Source organism: Taurulus bubalis, assembly GCF_910589615.1.
Source record: "Taurulus bubalis genome assembly, chromosome: 11".
Classification (NCBI taxonomy): Eukaryota; Metazoa; Chordata; class Actinopteri; order Perciformes; family Cottidae; genus Taurulus; species Taurulus bubalis.
Genome location: NC_136599.1, coordinates 1,785,824 through 1,807,055, shown reverse-complemented (window position 1 = coordinate 1,807,055; position 21,232 = coordinate 1,785,824). Strand labels below are relative to the sequence as shown.

The following is a 21,232-nucleotide window of genomic DNA, read 5'->3' as shown; positions in this document are numbered from 1 at the left end:
GACTCCACAGTGTCTGCGTTCTTCCTGCAGTCCACAACCATCTCCACTGTCTTCAGGGCGTTGAGCTCCAGGTTGTTTTGGCTGCACCAGGTGGTCAGTCTACTACCTGTAGGCGGAACCGGTGCTGATGGTCCGAGACACGTTTCCCCAGCTCACGTGTTGCTTCCTGTCAGACAGGATGTCTGTGAGTCAGGCACGCTTGTCCTGCAGCAGAGCTGAAGTCCACAAATGGGATCCTGGCTGCAGGGGTTTTGAGGTGGGACAGGACTAGATGTTCAAAGCACTTCATGACCACAGAGGTCAAGGCCTGTAGTCGTTGAGTCCTGTGTTTTGGGGGGATGATAGTGGACTTGAAGCCGGCATGTCTTGAAGATGTCTGTAAACACCAGAGACAGCACAGTGCTTCAGGGTGGAGGGACTATCTCTGTCACTTCTTCTACTGACCCTTCTTCTGTCACATCTTCATCTACTGTCACTGTCCCTTTTACTACTAGTACCACTTATTCTGTCACTCCCACTTCTTACATTTTCTATACACAGTGTGTTGCTCAAGGACACATTGACATGGACTAGCTGAGCCGGGGACTCAAACCACCAATCCTCTGATTGAAAGACGGGCATGCTAACCACTGAGCCACAGTCGCCCACTGCTACTGTCACTTCTTCTTCTACTCTCACTTCTTCTACTGTCACTTCTTCCGTCTCTTTAACACTTTTCACACACTTTCTTTTGCCCTTTCTCCTCGTCTTCCTCCAGATCTCTCCATCCTTCTTCTTCATCATCATCATCATCAGAGGAGGAGGAGGAGGAGTAGGAGATATCAAAACAAGCTGGAAGAAGAAGAACCCCCCTCATCATCATCACCTGGTTCCAACAGGTCAGCGATGTCACAGTGAGAAGAACAGAATGAAGAAGAGAGAGAACACACCTTGTACTGATCAAAGGCTGCATGTGTTCATGAGCATGAAGTCCTGGAGCCGTTACTCGAGTAGACACTGAAGTAGACACTAAAGTAGACACTGAAGTAGACACTAAAGTAGACACTGAAGTAGACACTGAAGTAGACACTGAAGTAGACACTAAAGTAGATACTGAAGTAGATAATGAAGTAGACACAGAAGTAGACACTGAAGTAGACACTAAAGTAGATAACGAAGTAGACACTGAAGTAGACACTGAAGTAGACACTAAAGTAGACACTGAAGTAGATACTAAAGTAGACACTGAAGTAGACACTGAAGTAGATCCTGAAGTAGACACTGAAGTAGATAATGAAGTAGACACTAAAGTAGACACTGAAGTAGATACTAAAGTAGACACTGAAGTAGATAACGAAGTAGACACTGAAGTAGACACTGAAGTAGACACAGAAGTAGACACTAAAGTAGACACTGAAGTAGACACTGAAGTAGACACTAAAGTAGATAACGAAGTAGACACTGAAGTAGACACTGAAGTAGACACTAAAGTAGACACTGAAGTAGACACAGAAGTAGACACTGAAGTAGACACTGAAGTAGACACTAAAGCAGACACTGAAGTAGACACAGAAGTAGACACTGAAGTAGACACTAAAGTAGACACTGAAGTAGATAATGAAGTAGACACTAAAGTAGATACTGAAGTAGACACTGAAGTAGACACTAAAGTAGACACTGAAGTAGATACTGAAGTAGATACTGAAGTAGACACTGAAGTAGATAATGAAGTAGACACTAAAGTAGACACTAAAGTAGACACTGAAGTAGATAATGAAGTAGACACTAAAGTAGATACTGAAGTAGACACTGAAGTAGACACTAAAGTAGACACTGAAGTAGACACTAAAGTAGACACTGAAGTAGATACTGAAGTAGACACTGAAGTAGATAATGAAGTAGACACAGAAGTAGACACTGAAGTAGACACTGAAGAAGATAATGAAGTAGACACAGAAGTAGACACTGAAGTAGACACTAAAGTAGATACTGAAGTAGATACTAAAGTAGACACTGAAGTAGACACTGAAGTATATACTGAAGTAGACACTGAAGTAGATACTGAAGTAGATACTAAAGTAGACACTGAAGTAGACACTGAAGTAGATACTGAAGTAGACACTAAAGTAGACACTGAAGTAGACACTGAAGTATATACTGAAGTAGACACTGAAGTAGATACTGAAGTAGATACTAAAGTAGACACTGAAGTAGATACTGAAGTAGACACTGAAGTAGATACTGAAGTAGACACTAAAGTAGACACTGAAGTAGATACTGAAGTAGACACTGAAGTAGACACTGAAGTAGATAATGAAGTAGACACAGAAGTAGACACTGAAGTAGACACTGAAGAAGATAATGAAGTAGACACAGAAGTAGACACTAAAGTAGATACTGAAGTAGACACTGAAGTAGACACTGAAGTAGACACTAAAGTAGACACGAAAGTAGACACTGAAGTAGACACTGAAGTAGACACTAAAGTAGACACGAAAGTAGACACTGAAGTAGACACTGAAGTAGACACTAAAGTAGACACTGAAGTAGACACTGAAGTAGACACTAAAGCAGACACTGAAGTAGACACAGAAGTAGACACTGAAGTAGACACTAAAGTAGACACTGAAGTAGATAATGAAGTAGACACTAAAGTAGATACTGAAGTAGACACTGAAGTAGACACTAAAGTAGACACTGAAGTAGATACTGAAGTAGACACTGAAGTAGATACTGAAGTAGACACTGAAGTAGATAATGAAGTAGACACAGAAGTAGACACTGAAGTAGATACTAAAGTAGACACTGAAGTAGACACTGAAGTATATACTGAAGTAGACACTGAAGTAGATACTGAAGTAGATACTAAAGTAGACACTAAAGTAGATACTGAAGTAGACACTGAAGTAGATACTGAAGTAGACACTAAAGTAGACACTGAAGTAGACACTGAAGTAGATACTGAAGTAGATACTAAAGTAGACACTGAAGTAGATACTGAAGTAGACACTGAAGTAGATACTGAAGTAGATACTAAAGTAGACACTGAAGTAGATACTAAAGTAGACACTGAAGTAGATACTGAAGTAGATACTAAAGTAGACACTGAAGTAGACACTGAAGAAGATACTGAAGTAGATACTAAAGTAGACACTGAAGTAGACACTGAAGTAGACACTAAAGTAGACACTGAAGTAGATACTGAAGTAGACACTGAAGTAGACACTAAAGTAGACACTGAAGAAGATACTGAAGTAGACACTAAAGTAGACACTGAAGAAGATACTGAAGTAGACACTGAAGTAGACACTAAAGTAGACACTGAATTAGATACTAACGTAGACACTGAAGTAGACACTGAAGTAGACACTAAAGTAGACACTGAAGTAGATACTGAAGTAGACACTGAAGTAGACACTAAAGTAGACACTGAATTAGATACTAAAGTAGACACTGAAGTAGATACTAAAGTAGACACTGAAGTAGACACTAAAGTAGACACTGAAGTAGACACTAAAGTAGACACTGAATTAGATACTAAAGTAGACACTGAAGTAGACACTAAAGTAGACACTGAAGTAGACACTGAAGTAGACACTGAAGTAGATACTAAAGTAGACACTGAATTAGACACTGAAGTAGATACTGAAGTAGACACTGAAGTAGATACTGAAGTAGACACTGAAGTAGATAATGAAGTAGACACAGAAGTAGACACTGAAGTAGATACTAAAGTAGACACTGAAGTAGACACTGAAGTATATACTGAAGTAGACACTGAAGTAGATACTGAAGTAGATACTAAAGTAGACACTAAAGTAGATACTGAAGTAGACACTGAAGTAGATACTGAAGTAGACACTAAAGTAGACACTGAAGTAGACACTGAAGTATATACTGAAGTAGACACTGAAGTAGATACTGAAGTAGATACTAAAGTAGACACTGAAGTAGATACTGAAGTAGACACTGAAGTAGATACTGAAGTAGATACTAAAGTAGACACTGAAGTAGATACTAAAGTAGACACTGAAGTAGATACTGAAGTAGATACTAAAGTAGACACTGAAGTAGACACTGAAGAAGATACTGAAGTAGATACTAAAGTAGACACTGAAGTAGACACTGAAGTAGATACTGAAGTAGATACTGAAGTAGACACTGAAGTAGACACTAAAGTAGACACTGAAGTAGACACTGAAGTAGACACTGAAGTAGATACTAAAGTAGACACTGAATTAGACACTGAAGTAGATACTGAAGTAGACACTGAAGTAGATACTGAAGTAGACACTGAAGTAGATAATGAAGTAGACACAGAAGTAGACACTGAAGTAGATACTAAAGTAGACACTGAAGTAGACACTGAAGTATATACTGAAGTAGACACTGAAGTAGATACTGAAGTAGATACTAAAGTAGACACTAAAGTAGATACTGAAGTAGACACTGAAGTAGATACTGAAGTAGACACTAAAGTAGACACTGAAGTAGACACTGAAGTATATACTGAAGTAGACACTGAAGTAGATACTGAAGTAGATACTAAAGTAGACACTGAAGTAGATACTGAAGTAGACACTGAAGTAGATACTGAAGTAGATACTAAAGTAGACACTGAAGTAGATACTAAAGTAGACACTGAAGTAGATACTGAAGTAGATACTAAAGTAGACACTGAAGTAGACACTGAAGAAGATACTGAAGTAGATACTAAAGTAGACACTGAAGTAGACACTGAAGTAGATACTGAAGTAGATACTGAAGTAGACACTGAAGTAGACACTGAAGTAGACACTAAAGTAGACACTGAAGTAGATACTGAAGTAGACACTGAAGTAGACACTAAAGTAGACACTGAAGAAGATACTGAAGTAGACACTAAAGTAGACACTGAAGAAGATACTGAAGTAGACACTGAAGTAGACACTAAAGTAGACACTGAATTAGATACTAACGTAGACACTGAAGTAGACACTGAAGTAGACACTAAAGTAGACACTGAAGTAGATACTGAAGTAGACACTGAAGTAGACACTAAAGTAGACACTGAATTAGATACTAAAGTAGACACTGAAGTAGATACTAAAGTAGACACTGAATTAGACACTGAAGTAGACACTAAAGTAGACACTGAATTAGATACTAAAGTAGACACTGAAGTAGACACTAAAGTAGACACTGAAGTAGACACTGAAGTAGACACTGAAGTAGATACTAAAGTAGACACTGAATTAGACACTGAAGTAGACACTAAAGTAGACACTGAATTAGATACTAAAGTAGACACTGAATTAGATGCTGAAGTAGACACTAAAGTAGACACTGAATTAGATACTAAAGTAGACACTGAATTAGATACTGAAGTAGACACTAAAGTAGACACTGAATTAGATACTAAAGTAGACACTGAATTAGATACTAAAGTAGACACTGAATTAGATACTAAAGTAGACACTAAAGTAGACACTGAATTAGATACTAAAGTAGACACTGAAGTAGATACTGAAGTAGACACTGAAGTAGACACTGAAGTAGATACTAAAGTAGACACTGAAGTAGACACTGAATTAGACACTGAATTAGATACTAAAGTAGACACTGAAGTAGACACTGAAGTAGATACTGAAGTAGACACTGAAGTAGACACTGAAGTAGACACTAAAGTAGATACTGAAGTAGATACTGAAGTAGACACTGAAGTAGACACTGAAGTAGATACTAAAGTAGACACTGAAGTAGACACTGAAGTAGACACTAAAGTAGATACTGAAGTAGATACTGAAGGAGACACTGAAGTAGACACTAAAGTAGACACTGAATTAGATACTAAAGTAGACACTGAATTAGATGCTAAAGTAGACACTGAAGTAGACACTGAAGTAGACACTGAAGTAGATACTGAAGTAGACACTGAAGTAGACACTGAAGTAGACACTAAAGTAGATACTAAAGTAGACACTGAAGTAGACACTGAAGTAACGTGTGATGTATTGTACAGTGGAATGTTGGTGATACACTGAAGGACGGATTGTCCCAAATGTGTCTACAGTTCAATAGAGCTTAGAAAGAAAAACAATAATTTTATAATGTTTGTACGCAGATTGTTGTTGTTTGTTGTTTACAGAATCTACATCACGCATGTCTTCAGACTCGATGTTTTCATCCACATAAATAAATAGTTTTTAACAGATGCAAAGTGTCTCTCAGTCACTGAAGGATGACGTCAGAGTGACATCATCTATTGACAGCCAATCAGAGAGCAGCTTAACCGCTTGTTCCGGTGAGAAAATGTATACAATTAAAAGCAGAGCAGGTGAAGTTACCTGTTTACCTGATGTAACTAGTTTACCAGGTGAAGTCACCTGAACAGGTAAACATGTTTAACTGATGTAACTAGTTTGCCAGGTGAAGTCACCTGAACAGGTAAAGGAACATGTTTAACTGATGTAACTAGTTTACCAGGTGAAGTCACCTGAACAGGTAAACATGTTTAACTGATGTAACTAGTTTCCCAGGTGAAGTCACCTGAACAGGTAAAGGAACATGTTTAACTGATGTAACTAGTTTACCAGGTGAAGTCACCTGAACAGGTAAACATGTTTAACTGATGTAACTAGTTTCCCAGGTGAAGTCACCTGAACAGGTAAAGGAACATGTTTAACTGATGTAACTAGTTTACCAGGTGAAGTCACCTGAACAGGTAAACATGTTTAACTGATGTAACTAGTTTCCCAGGTGAAGTCACCTGAACAGGTAAAGGAACATGTTTAACTGATGTAACTAGTTTACCAGGTGAAGTCACCTGAACAGGTAAACATGTTTAACTGATGTAACTAGTTTACCAGGTGAAGTCACCTGAACAGGTAAACATGTTTAACTGATGTAACTAGTTTACCAGGTGAAGTCACCTGAACAGGTAAAGGAACATGTTTAACTGATGTAACTAGTTTCCCTGGTGAAGTCACCTGAACAGGTAAACATGTTTAACTGATGTAACTAGTTTCCCTGGTGAAGTCACCTGAACAGGTAAACATGTTTAACTGATGTAACTAGTTTCCCAGGTGAAGTCACCTGAACAGGTAAAGGAACATGTTTAACTGATGTAACTAGTTTACCAGGTGAAGTCACCTGAACAGGTAAACATGTTTAACTGATGTAACTAGTTTACCAGGTGAAGTCACCTGAACAGGTAAACATGTTTAACTGATGTAACTAGTTTACCAGGTGAAGTCACCTGAACAGGTAAAGGAACATGTTTAACTGATGTAACTAGTTTCCCTGGTGAAGTCACCTGAACAGGTAAACATGTTTAACTGATGTAACTAGTTTACCAGGTGAAGTCACCTGAACAGGTAAACATGTTTAACTGATGTAACTAGTTTACCAGGTGAAGTCACCTGAACAGGTAAAGGAACATGTTTAACTGATGTAACTAGTTTCCCTGGTGAAGTCACCTGAACAGGTAAACATGTTTAACTGATGTAACTAGTTTACCAGGTGAAGTCACCTGAACAGGTAAACATGTTTAACTGATGTAACTAGTTTGCCAGGTGAAGTCACCTGAACAGGTAATGGAACATGTTTAACTGATGTAACTAGTTTCCCTGGTGAAGTCACCTGAACAGGTAAACATGTTTAACTGATGTAACTAGTTTCCCTGGTGAAGTCACCTGAACAGGTAAAGGAACATGTTTAACTGATGTAACTAGTTTGCCAGGTGAAGTCACCTGAACAGGTAAAGGAACATGTTTAACTGATGTAACTAGTTTGCCAGGTGAAGTCACCTGAACAGGTAAACATGTTTAACTGATGTAACTAGTTTGCCAGGTGAAGTCACCTGAACAGGTAAAGGAACATGTTTAACTGATGTAACTAGTTTGCCAGGTGAAGTCACCTGAACAGGTAAAGGAACATGTTTAACTGATGTAACTAGTTTGCCAGGTGAAGTCACCTGAACAGGTAAAGGAACATGTTTAACTGATGTAACTAGTTTGCCAGGTGAAGTCACCTGAACAGGTAAACATGTTTAACTGATGTAACTAGTTTCCCTGGTGAAGTCACCTGAACAGGTAAAGGAACATGTTTAACTGATGTAACTAGTTTACCAGGTAATAACTTGATAATAATGAGTTCAGAGACAGAAGAAAGTTTGTGATTGAGACTTTAATTCAGACGACACGAACACGTTTGGAACGAACCAATCACAACGCAGATGAAGAGACGACCGATTGGTAAATATTCAAAACATTTGACCTGTTTTATACACAATCAAATAGGGGGCGGAGTCAACAAGCCCCCGAGAGCGTTGCTGTCAGAAACAACCAATCAGAGAGCTGCAGGTGAAGTGACAGGAGGGACAAATAAAGACATTCGACAAGTGATCCTTTTGGGATTTCGCAATGCCGGCTGAGGATTGTGGGTAATGTAGTGTTTACAGACCAAACTGAGGAGAATGTCTTTAGTTCATTTATTCACCTGAAAGAATTGAACCCAAATGAATCTTGTGTTTGAAACGGCCTGAATATAAATATCATCACAGTGACGTTGATTCATATTAAATGTTTTACAGGATCATAATCCTGTTTCACTTCTGAATGTCCGCTTCTATATTCATGAATTCATAGCGATCAGCGTGAGGTTTAGTTCTTTATTTGAAGATATTGATCTCTAGAAGTCGTTAAACTGAATGACGTCGTTGTTTTTCACAATGAACAGCTGAACAGATACATTTTCACCAAAAGCAGCAAAACACCAAAACACCAGGAAACAAAAACACTCCTCCCTCCTCTCCTCTCTCCTCCTCCCTCGTCTTCTCTCCTCTCTCCCCTCTTCTCCTCCCTTGTCTCCTCTCCTCTCTCGTCTATCATCTCTCCTCCTCCTTTGTCTCATCTCCTGTCTCCTCTCTCCCCTATCCTCTATCCTCCTCCCTTGTCTCATCTCCTCTCTCCTCCTCCCTTACCTCCTCTCCTCTCTCCTCCTCCCTTGTCTCCTCTTCTCTCTCCACCTCCCTTGTCTCCTCTCTCCCCTATCCTCTATCCTCCTCCCTTGTCTCATCTCCTCTCTCCTCTCTCCGCTCTCTTCTCTCCTCCTCCCTTGTCTCCTCTCCTCTCTCCTCCTCCCTTACCTCCTCTCCTCTCTCCTCCTCCCTTGTCTCCTCTTCTCTCTCCACCTCCCTTGTCTCCTCTCTCCTCCTCCCTTGTCTCCTCTTCTCTCTCCTGCTCCCTTGTCCCCTCTCTCCTCTCTCCTCCTCCCTTGTCTCCTCTTCTCTCTCCTCCCTTGTCTACTTTCTCCTCTCTCCTCCTCCCTTGTCTTCTCCTCCTCTCTCCTCTCCTCTCCTCCTCTCCTCCCTCCTCTCCTCTCCTCCTCTCCTCTCCTCTCCTGTCTCTCCTCTCTCCTCTCTCCTTACTCCCTCATGTACTCCAGGATCTGATCGATCAGTATCTGAGGGTTGTAGTTCAGGGCAGCTCTCCTCCGGCGCCTACGACTCCCATGATGCAGTTCTTCCAGCCCGGCAGGAGGTGGGCGGAGCTCCTCCTCCTCCAGCCTCTTCACTCTGAGCAGAGGGGGGTCGTTGCTAGGCGACGGAGGAGCCGCTTCATCTAGGGAGCGGCGGCTCCTCCTGTGGGCGGGGCTTACGGACTGAGCCGCCGTGAGTGACAGGCGACCAGACAGTAACCTAGCAACCAGACGTCTGAGGAGCAGAAGAACAATAATAATAACATTCATAACAATAATAATAACAATAATGACGATAATACCAACAATACAAATAATAATAATGAAAGTAATGACGATAAAAATAATAATGATAATAACAATAATAAAATAATGATAAAGACATCATAACAATAATATTAAGTGTATTCATTTGTGTGTTCAGGAATAAATGCAGGAATGTTTATGCAAATGTTAATGGAAAAGATAATAAAGGGGTTTTTGTTTAGTGTTGTTTTGTTTGTCTGTCTTATTTTCTGTACTTTATTATTGTCTGACCAACCTCATTTTTGTATGTATGTTTAATGTTAATATTTAAATGAATAACATGCATTTAAGTGACAAAAAACAATAATATGAAGACATATTAATGAAGACGTCATGTGACCACAATAATGACAATTGTAATAATAAAGACGTCATGTGACTTCATTATTATTATATGAGGACGGAAAATGTCTCAAACGGTTTGTAATAAATCAAGAAAGACGTCGTAATGTTTTGAGAAACAGTATTCATACGTATTTTAAATGAGTATAATCATTCTATTTTTGTTGTCTTAATTATAAATGTATATTTGTTAACGTGTTGGACAGATGACCTCAGAGCGTCCTGGTCTCCTCCTCGGGTCTGTCCTGAGGAACCCCGTCCAGCCTGTTGAGGTCTGGCTCTCTCCAGCAGAGTCTGAGCCAGCTGAGGCTCCATCCTGTCAATCACAGAACTCAGGTTACTATCAGTAACTTTGATGACTGGCAGCCCCGCCCCCCACACGAGGCGTTCACCTGTCCAGCAGAGCCTGAGCCATCTGGGGCTCCAGCAGGCCCCACCAGGCCGCCGGGGGCCGCCCCATGTTCAGGCCCCGCCCGGTCTCGTCGTAGTCTGGGGGGGCGGGGCCCTGGAAGTCCCCCGGTGGCCCCTGGTCATCCTCCTCTTCCTCCTCCTCCTCCACCACCTCCACGTCACCCGGCTCCACCAATCCTGCGCTCTCTGCCTCGCTCAGGAGGCGGAGCACGGCGGCCAGGTACGCTGTGGACACGAAGGTCACGGAGGTCTTGAACCCGTCACATTATTAACTGAAACCACGAACTAGGAGTTATGAGTTCAACATGGTTCAACCATTTCAAGAAAAAGTTCATATTCTGGAGCTATAAATAATAAATACATATATATATATATATATATATATATATATATATATATATATATATATATATATATATATATATACATATATATATATATATATATTAGGGCTGAGCAATGTTGAAAAAATTTAACTGATTAATCGCATTATGCTATTATGCTATGTATTATGCTAATGTTATCAGAACAATATAACAGGCAGTCTGCAAGTTAACAACAGTATATACATCTGTTTTATTTTTTATGAACAGGTACCAGTAGAAACATTTGTCTCAGGAACAACATAAACAGTCTGTTCAGTAGTAAGGGTCCCTGTGAGGGACAAGCCCCTCCTTCTTTTGTCATGTTCAGTAGTAAGGGTCCCTGTGAGGGACAAGCCCCTCCTTCTTTTGTCATGTTCAGTAGTAAGGGTCCCTGTGAGAGACAAGCCCCTCCTTCTTTTGTCATGTTCAGTAGTAAGGGTCTCTGTTAGGTTGTGCTGTTTTTTGTTGGATGTTTTTTGTCTGCCGTAAGCAAAATGCATCTGGTTTCTTGTTTTGAGATTAGGCGCTTTTATTTTGAAGGCGAAAAACAGAGTTGAAAGGGAAGTCGCATAGTGCCCCGTTTAACTGCTTAAGCTACGATCTTTACGGTCAATTTTGAATGGAGAAAGAAATGTTGAATGGAGAAAGAAATGGCGGTAGCACTCCTCCGGAGTGTTTTCTCCTCACGACGGGGCGTCTGGAGGCTCAGACACTCGTTGGATTCTAAGGCTGCTTCAGCGCTGTGTAACGCCTCTAAGGTACTTCAGGCTCGTAGTACTCCGGTGATGAGATCGATCGAACTGTAGCATGTCGATAAATGTTGTAATGTTAATATTAATATCAGCTCTCTAACCTGCTCGCTGCTCCTCTTCTTGCTCTTGCCTCTGGTCCCTCTGCACCAATCGCTGCAGAGCCTGATCCAAGCCCCGCCCCTTCCAGCCATCTGATTGGTAGTACAGCTGATCGGCCCCGCCTCCTCCCTGAGTGGCAGGGTATGACGTCATCTGCTCCTCATAAGGCAGCAGGTTACGGAGGTCTCTGCGCTGGCGTCTGACCCCGCCCACTGAGACATCCAGGCCACGCCCCCCGCCGCGAGCTGCAGGTACAGCCTAAGAGAGAGGTCAGAGGTCAGCACCTGAGCCCCGCCCACATTTCCCACAAACTGGGGGAAACGCCTGCTGTCTGCACATCTGAGAGCTGATTGGCTCTCAGATTGAACAACAAACACCACTTTTCTGTTGTTGTGATACTTAAAGCTCGATTGTTGGCTTTTAGTCTCAGGTTTAGTGTGAAGACATTTCTTGTGTGGTAACAATAATAAAGACTATTTATACTGGTTCTGTGACTTCCTGTTTATTCTTTGAAGGCAGCTGAAAACTAAACCAGCAGACTATAAACCAGTATAGGCTCTAAACCAGTAGAATCTAAACCAGCAGACTATAAACCAGTAGCCTATAAACCAGTAGCCTATAAACCAGTAGACTATAAACCAGTAGCCTATAAACCAGTAGACTATAAACCAGTAGACTATAAACCAGTAGGCTCTAAACCAGTAGACTACAAACCAGTAGCCTATAAACCAGTAGGCTCTAAACCAGTAGACTATAAACCAGTAGCCTATAAACCAGTAGCCTATAAACCAGTAGACTATAAACCAGTAGACTATAAACCAGTAGGCTCTAAACCAGTAGACTATAAACCAGTAGATCTAAACCAGTAGATCTAAACCAGTAGACTATAAACCAGTAGCCTATAAACCAGTAGATCTAAACCAGTAGACTATAAACCAGTAGATCTAAACCAGTAGATCTAAACCAGTAGACTATAAACCAGTAGATCTATACCAGTAGATCTAAACCAGTAGCCTATAAACCAGTAGATCTAAACCAGTAGATCTAAACCAGTAGCCTATAAACCAGTAGATCTAAACCAGTAGCCTATAAACCAGTAGATCTAAACCAGTAGATCTAAACCAGTAGCCTATAAACCAGTAGATCTAAACCAGTAGCCTATAAACCAGTAGACTATAAACCAGTAGATCTAAACCAGTAGACTATAAACCAGTAGACTATAAACCAGTAGCCTATAAACCAGTAGATCTAAACCAGTAGACTATAAACCAGTAGATCTAAACCAGTAGATCTAAACCAGTAGACTATAAACCAGTAGCCTATAAACCAGTAGATCTAAACCAGTAGATCTAAACCAGTAGACTATAAACCAGTAGATCTATACCAGTAGATCTAAACCAGTAGACTATAAACCAGTAGCCTATAAACCAGTAGATCTAAACCAGTAGACTATAAACCAGTAGACTATAAACCAGTAGATCTAAACCAGTAGACTATAAACCAGTAGCCTATAAACCAGTAGATCTAAACCAGTAGACTATAAACCAGTAGACTATAAACCAGTAGCCTATAAACCAGTAGATCTAAACCAGTAGACTATAAACCAGTAGATCTAAACCAGTAGATCTAAACCAGTAGACTATAAACCAGTAGCCTATAAACCAGTAGATCTAAACCAGTAGACTATAAACCAGTAGATCTATACCAGTAGATCTAAACCAGTAGCCTATAAACCAGTAGATCTAAACCAGTAGATCTAAACCAGTAGCCTATAAACCAGTAGATCTAAACCAGTAGCCTATAAACCAGTAGATCTAAACCAGTAGATCTAAACCAGCAGATCTGCTGTCGTCTTCCTCGCCTTCAGGCCTCAGAGTCACTGCAGTGATTTTGTCAGAGATAAACAGAAACAGTGGGACGTGTGATTTAAGACCATCATGATGAACTGCATCAGCACAGGAGGAGGAAGAGGAGGAGGAGGAGAAGGAGGAAGAAGAGGAAGAGGAAGAGGAGGAGGAGGAGGAAGAGGAGGAGACGAGTCCTGCCGAGGAGCATCCCTCAGTCGGCCTTCCTGCGTCTCTTTCTGCAAAGCGTGATCAACATGATGCTCTTTATCTTCAGAGCTCCAAAACAAAGAAAAACTTCTCAAACGTTAAATATTCCAAACGGCAACAATGCAAAGAGAAGTTATCTGAGAGAGGAAGGTTGTTGTTCTCTCCTCTGCAGACATGAGCGTGATGAAGCACATCGTCCTCTCGCACAGGCGGAGCTTTAATACCACTTTAAATGAAACGGACCCGACACGTCCTCACAGCGGGGACGCGGTCCTCACGAGGGTAGATGAACGAGTCACACACACACACACACACACACACACACACACACACACACACACACACACACACACACACACAGCGGTCCGGTGTCATGAGACCTGCTGTAACATACGGCTCTGTTGCCGTGGGTTACCGTCTCCCGTCGCCATGGCGACAGAAACGAAATGTTCCTCCGGTCTAAGCGGACACACACAAACACACATTTAAACACACACGCAAACACAGACACACGCAAACACACACAAACACACACACAGACACACACACACACTTAAACACACACGCAAACACAGACACACGCAAACACACACAAACACACACACAGACACACACACACACTTAAGCACACACACACACGCAAACAAACACACACAAACACACACACACTCTTAAACGTACACACACGCAAGCAAGCGCACACACACAAACACACACACACTCTTAAATGCACACACACACGAAAGCACGCACACAAACACACACACACACACACACACACACACACTCTTAAACGTACACACACGCAAACACGCGCACACACACAAACACACACACACACTCTTAAATGCACACACACACACACACACACACACTGATGTAATGGCAGAAAACAAGCGGCTCCTTCCTGCCTCACTATCAGCAGCATCATGAGGATGGAGCCCCTCTCTCTCTCTCTCTCTCTCTCTCTCTCTCTCTCTCTCTCTCTCTCTCTCTCTCTCTCTGTGTGGCGTCGATGTCTCTCATCCTTACCTGGGCGGCGTGGATCAGAGCGGCGCTGAGCAGCAGGAAGCTGAGAGACGCCATTACTGACTGAACACAGACGCACACTGACTCATCTGATAACAGACTGGGGGAGAGTGGGAGGAGGAGAGGAGAGGAAAGGAGGGGGCAGGAAGAGGAGGGAGCAGCAGGGAGGACAAGAGGACACAAGGAAGGAGAGAGGGAGGAGGGAGGAAGGAGGGAAGAAGTGAGTTGGAGCAAAGAGAAGATGGGAGGAGACCGAAAAGTAGCATAAGAGGCTTTTATTACTGACATTTCTAAAAGAACTTATGACATACAGGAGAGAAACTACAGAGAGTGTTGAACGACATTAACGCTGTGGAACCTCCTCTTTTCTTAGGTCAACACTGTGGAACCTCCTCTTTATGTTGGTCAATGCTGTGGAACCTCCTCTTTATGTTGGTCAATGCTGTGGAACCTCCTCTTTTCTTAGGTCAACACTGTGGAACCTCCTCTTTTCTTGGGTCAACACTGTGGAACCTCCTCTATACATTGGTCAATGCTGTGGAACCTCCTCTTTATGTTGGTCAATGCTGTGGAACCTCCTCTTTACGTGGGTCAACGCTGTGGAACCTCCTCTTTTCTTAGGTCAACACTGTGGAACCTCCTCTTTATGTTGGTCAATGCTGTGGAACCTCCTCTTTACGTGGGTCAACGCTGTGGAACCTCCTCTTTTCTTAGGTCAACACTGTGGAACCTCCTCTTTACGTGGGTCAACACTGTGGAACCTCCTCTTTACGTGGGTCAACACTGTGGAACCTCCTCTTTTCTTAGGTCAACACTGTGGAACCTCCTCTATACATTGGTCAACACTGTGGAACCTCCTCTTTATGTTGGTCAACACTGTGGAACCTCCTCTTTATGTTGGTCAATGCTGTGGAACCTCCTCTTTTCTTGGGTCAACGCTGTGGAACCTCCTCTTTATGTTGGTCAATGCTGTGGAACCTCCTCTTTACGTGGGTCAACACTGTGGAACCTCCTCTTTCCGTGGGTCAACACTGTGGAACCTCCTCTTTACGTGGGTCAACGCTGTGGAACCTCCTCTTTTCTTAGGTCAACACTGTGGAACCTCCTCTTTCCGTGGGTCAACACTGTGGAACCTCCTCTTTACGTGGGTCAACACTGTGGAACCTCCTCTTTCCGTGGGTCAACACTGTGGAACCTCCTCTTTACATTGGTCAACGCTGTGGAACCTCCTCTTTTCTTAGGTCAACACTGTGGAACCTCCTCTTTACATGGGTCAACACTGTGGAACCTCCTCTTTATGTGGGTCAACACTGTGGAACCTCCTCTTTTCTTGGGTCAACACTGTGGAGCCTCCTCTTTACGTGGGTCAACACTGTGGAACCTCCTCTTTTCTTGGGTCAACACTGTGGAGCCTCCTCTTTATGTTGGTCAATGCTGTGGAACCTCCTCTTTATGTTGGTCAATGCTGTGGAACCTCCTCTTTTCTTGGGTCAACAGTGTGGAACCTCCTCTTTATGTTGGTCAATGCTGTGGAACCTCCTCTTTTCTTGGGTCAACAATGTGGAACCTCCTCTTTACGTGGGTCAACACTGTGGAACCTCCTCTTTACGTGGGTCAACACTGTGGAACCTCCTCTTTATGTGGGTCAACACTGTGGAACCTCCTCTTTTCTTGGGTCAACACTGTGGAACCTCCTCTTTACGTGGGTTAACACTGTGGAACCTCCTCTTTTCTTGGGTCAACACTGGAACCTCCTCTTTATGTTGGTCAACACTGTGGAACCTCCTCTTTACTTTGGTCAACGCTGTGGAACCTCCTCTTTTCTTGGGTCAACACTGTGGAACCTCCTCTTTACGTGGGTCAACACTGTGGAACCTCCTCTTTTCTTGGGTCAACACTGTGGAACCTCCTCTTTACGTGGGTCAACACTGTGGAACCTCCTCTTTTCTTGGGTCAACGCTGTGGAACCTCCTCTATACGTAGGTCAACACTGTGGAACCTCCTCTATACGTAGGTCAACACTGTGGAACCTCCTCTATACGTAGGTCAACACTGTGGAACCTCCTCTTTTCTTGGGTCAACACTGTGGAACCTCCTCTTTACTTTGGTCAACGCTGTGGAACCTCCTCTTTACACAGGTCAACGCTGTGGAACCTCCTCTATACGTAGGTCAACACTGTGGAACCTCCTCTATACGTAGGTCAACACTGTGGAACCTCCTCTTTTCTTGGGTCAACACTGTGGAACCTCCTCTTTTCTTGGGTCAACACTGTGGAACCTCCTCTTTTCTTGGGTCAACACTGTGGAACCTCCTCTTTACTTTGGTCAACGCTGTGGAACCTCCTCTTTACTTTGGTCAACGCTGTGGAACCTCCTCTTTACTTTGGTCAACGCTGTGGAACCTCCTCTTTTCTTAGGTCAACACTGTGGAACCTCCTCTTTACGTGGGTCAACACTGTGGAACCTCCTCTTTACGTGGGTCAACACTGTGGAACCTCCTCTTTTCTTAGGTCAACACTGTGGAACCTCCTCTATACATTGGTCAACACTGTGGAACCTCCTCTTTATGTTGGTCAACACTGTGGAACCTCCTCTTTATGTTGGTCAATGCTGTGGAACCTCCTCTTTTCTTGGGTCAACGCTGTGGAACCTCCTCTTTACGTGGGTCAACACTGTGGAACCTCCTCTTTACGTGGGTCAACACTGTGGAACCTCCTCTTTCCGTGGGTCAACACTGTGGAACCTCCTCTTTACGTGGGTCAACACTGTGGAACCTCCTCTTTCCGTGGGTCAACACTGTGGAACCTCCTCTATACATTGGTCAACGCTGTGGAACCTCCTCTTTTCTTAGGTCAACACTGTGGAACCTCCTCTTTACATGGGTCAACACTGTGGAACCTCCTCTTTATGTGGGTCAACACTGTGGAACCTCCTCTCTTCTTGGGTCAACACTGTGGAGCCTCCTCTTTACGTGGGTCAACACTGTGGAACCTCCTCTTTTCTTGGGTCAACACTGTGGAACCTCCTCTTTATGTTGGTCAATGCTGTGGAACCTCCTCTTTATGTTGGTCAATGCTGTGGAACCTCCTCTTTTCTTAGGTCAACACTGTGGAACCTCCTCTTTTCTTGGGTCAACACTGTGGAACCTCCTCTATACATTGGTCAATGCTGTGGAACCTCCTCTTTATGTTGGTCAATGCTGTGGAACCTCCTCTTTACGTGGGTCAACGCTGTGGAACCTCCTCTTTTCTTAGGTCAACACTGTGGAACCTCCTCTTTATGTTGGTCAATGCTGTGGAACCTCCTCTTTACGTGGGTCAACGCTGTGGAACCTCCTCTTTTCTTAGGTCAACACTGTGGAACCTCCTCTTTACGTGGGTCAACACTGTGGAACCTCCTCTTTACGTGGGTCAACACTGTGGAACCTCCTCTTTTCTTAGGTCAACACTGTGGAACCTCCTCTATACATTGGTCAACACTGTGGAACCTCCTCTTTATGTTGGTCAACACTGTGGAACCTCCTCTTTATGTTGGTCAATGCTGTGGAACCTCCTCTTTTCTTGGGTCAACGCTGTGGAACCTCCTCTTTATGTTGGTCAATGCTGTGGAACCTCCTCTTTACGTGGGTCAACACTGTGGAACCTCCTCTTTCCGTGGGTCAACACTGTGGAACCTCCTCTTTACGTGGGTCAACGCTGTGGAACCTCCTCTTTTCTTAGGTCAACACTGTGGAACCTCCTCTTTCCGTGGGTCAACACTGTGGAACCTCCTCTTTACGTGGGTCAACACTGTGGAACCTCCTCTTTCCGTGGGTCAACACTGTGGAACCTCCTCTATACATTGGTCAACGCTGTGGAACCTCCTCTTTTCTTAGGTCAACACTGTGGAACCTCCTCTTTACATGGGTCAACACTGTGGAACCTCCTCTTTATGTGGGTCAACACTGTGGAACCTCCTCTCTTCTTGGGTCAACACTGTGGAGCCTCCTCTTTACGTGGGTCAACACTGTGGAACCTCCTCTTTTCTTGGGTCAACACTGTGGAGCCTCCTCTTTATGTTGGTCAATGCTGTGGAACCTCCTCTTTATGTTGGTCAATGCTGTGGAACCTCCTCTTTTCTTGGGTCAACAGTGTGGAACCTCCTCTTTATGTTGGTCAATGCTGTGGAACCTCCTCTTTTCTTGGGTCAACAATGTGGAACCTCCTCTTTACGTGGGTCAACACTGTGGAACCTCCTCTTTACGTGGGTCAACACTGTGGAACCTCCTCTTTATGTGGGTCAACACTGTGGAACCTCCTCTTTTCTTGGGTCAACACTGTGGAACCTCCTCTTTACGTGGGTTAACACTGTGGAACCTCCTCTTTTCTTGGGTCAACACTGGAACCTCCTCTTTATGTTGGTCAACACTGTGGAACCTCCTCTTTACTTTGGTCAACGCTGTGGAACCTCCTCTTTTCTTGGGTCAACACTGTGGAACCTCCTCTTTACGTGGGTCAACACTGTGGAACCTCCTCTTTTCTTGGGTCAACACTGTGGAACCTCCTCTTTACGTGGGTCAACACTGTGGAACCTCCTCTTTTCTTGGGTCAACGCTGTGGAACCTCCTCTATACGTAGGTCAACACTGTGGAACCTCCTCTATACGTAGGTCAACACTGTGGAACCTCCTCTATACGTAGGTCAACACGGTGGAACCTCCTCTTTTCTTGGGTCAACACTGTGGAACCTCCTCTTTACTTTGGTCAACGCTGTGGAACCTCCTCTTTACACAGGTCAACGCTGTGGAACCTCCTCTATACGTAGGTCAACACTGTGGAACCTCCTCTATACGTAGGTCAACACTGTGGAACCTCCTCTTTTCTTGGGTCAACACTGTGGAACCTCCTCTTTTCTTGGGTCAACACTGTGGAACCTCCTCTTTTCTTGGGTCAACACTGTGGAACCTCCTCTTTACTTTGGTCAACGCTGTGGAACCTCCTCTTTACTTTGGTCAACGCTGTGGAACCTCCTCTTTACTTTGGTCAACGCTGTGGAACCTCCTCTTTTCTTAGGTCAACACTGTGGAACCTCCTCTTTACGTGGGTCAACACTGTGGAACCTCCTCTTTACGTGGGTCAACACTGTGGAACCTCCTCTTTTCTTAGGTCAACACTGTGGAACCTCCTCTATACATTGGTCAACACTGTGGAACCTCCTCTTTATGTTGGTCAACACTGTGGAACCTCCTCTTTATGTTGGTCAATGCTGTGGAACCTCCTCTTTTCTTGGGTCAACGCTGTGGAACCTCCTCTTTACGTGGGTCAACACTGTGGAACCTCCTCTTTACGTGGGTCAACACTGTGGAACCTCCTCTTTCCGTGGGTCAACACTGTGGAACCTCCTCTTTACGTGGGTCAACACTGTGGAACCTCCTCTTTCCGTGGGTCAACACTGTGGAACCTCCTCTATACATTGGTCAACGCTGTGGAACCTCCTCTTTTCTTAGGTCAACACTGTGGAACCTCCTCTTTACATGGGTCAACACTGTGGAACCTCCTCTTTATGTGGGTCAACACTGTGGAACCTCCTCTCTTCTTGGGTCAACACTGTGGAGCCTCCTCTTTACGTGGGTCAACACTGTGGAACCTCCTCTTTTCTTGGGTCAACACTGTGGAGCCTCCTCTTTATGTTGGTCAATGCTGTGGAACCTCCTCTTTATGTTGGTCAATGCTGTGGAACCTCCTCTTTTCTTGGGTCAACAATGTGGAACCTCCTCTTTATGTTGGTCAATGCTGTGGAACCTCCTCTTTTCTTGGGTCAACAGTGTGGAACCTCCTCTTTATGTTGGTCAATGCTGTGGAACCTCCTCTTTATGTTGGTCAATGCTGTGGAACCTCCTCTTTTCTTAGGTCAACACTGTGGAACCTCCTCTTTTCTTGGGTCAACACTGTGGAACCTCCTCTATACATTGGTCAATGCTGTGGAACCTCCTCTTTATGTTGGTCAATGCTGTGGAACCTCCTCTTTACGTGGGTCAACGCTGTGGAACCTCCTCTTTTCTTAGGTCAACACTGTGGAACCTCCTCTTTATGTTGGTCAATGCTGTGGAACCTCCTCTTTACGTGGGTCAACGCTGTGGAACCTCCTCTTTTCTTAGGTCAACACTGTGGAACCTCCTCTTTACGTGGGTCAACACTGTGGAACCTCCTCTTTTCTTAGGTCAACACTGTGGAACCTCCTCTATACATTGGTCAACACTGTGGAACCTCCTCTTTATGTTGGTCAACACTGTGGAACCTCCTCTTTATGTTGGTCAATGCTGTGGAACCTCCTCTTTTCTTGGGTCAACGCTGTGGAACCTCCTCTTTATGTTGGTCAATGCTGTGGAACCTCCTCTTTACGTGGGTCAACACTGTGGAACCTCCTCTTTACGTGGGTCAACACTGTGGAACCTCCTC

General features: G+C 43.5%; 1 protein-coding gene across 1 annotated transcript; it reads right to left on the bottom strand.

Moving 5' to 3' along the window:
• Positions 1 to 9,384: 9,384 nt before the first annotated feature.
• On the bottom strand, positions 9,385 to 14,853 carry pcsk1nl (proprotein convertase subtilisin/kexin type 1 inhibitor, like; the record flags this gene model as incomplete). The annotated part of the gene is made up of 5 exons (XM_079226418.1): positions 9,385 to 9,673; positions 10,298 to 10,402; positions 10,479 to 10,722; positions 11,716 to 11,971; positions 14,800 to 14,853. 5 exons carry the CDS (start codon positions 14,851 to 14,853, stop codon positions 9,385 to 9,387), a joined length of 948 nt encoding a protein of 315 aa, XP_079082544.1.
• Positions 14,854 to 21,232: the final 6,379 nt, after the last annotated feature.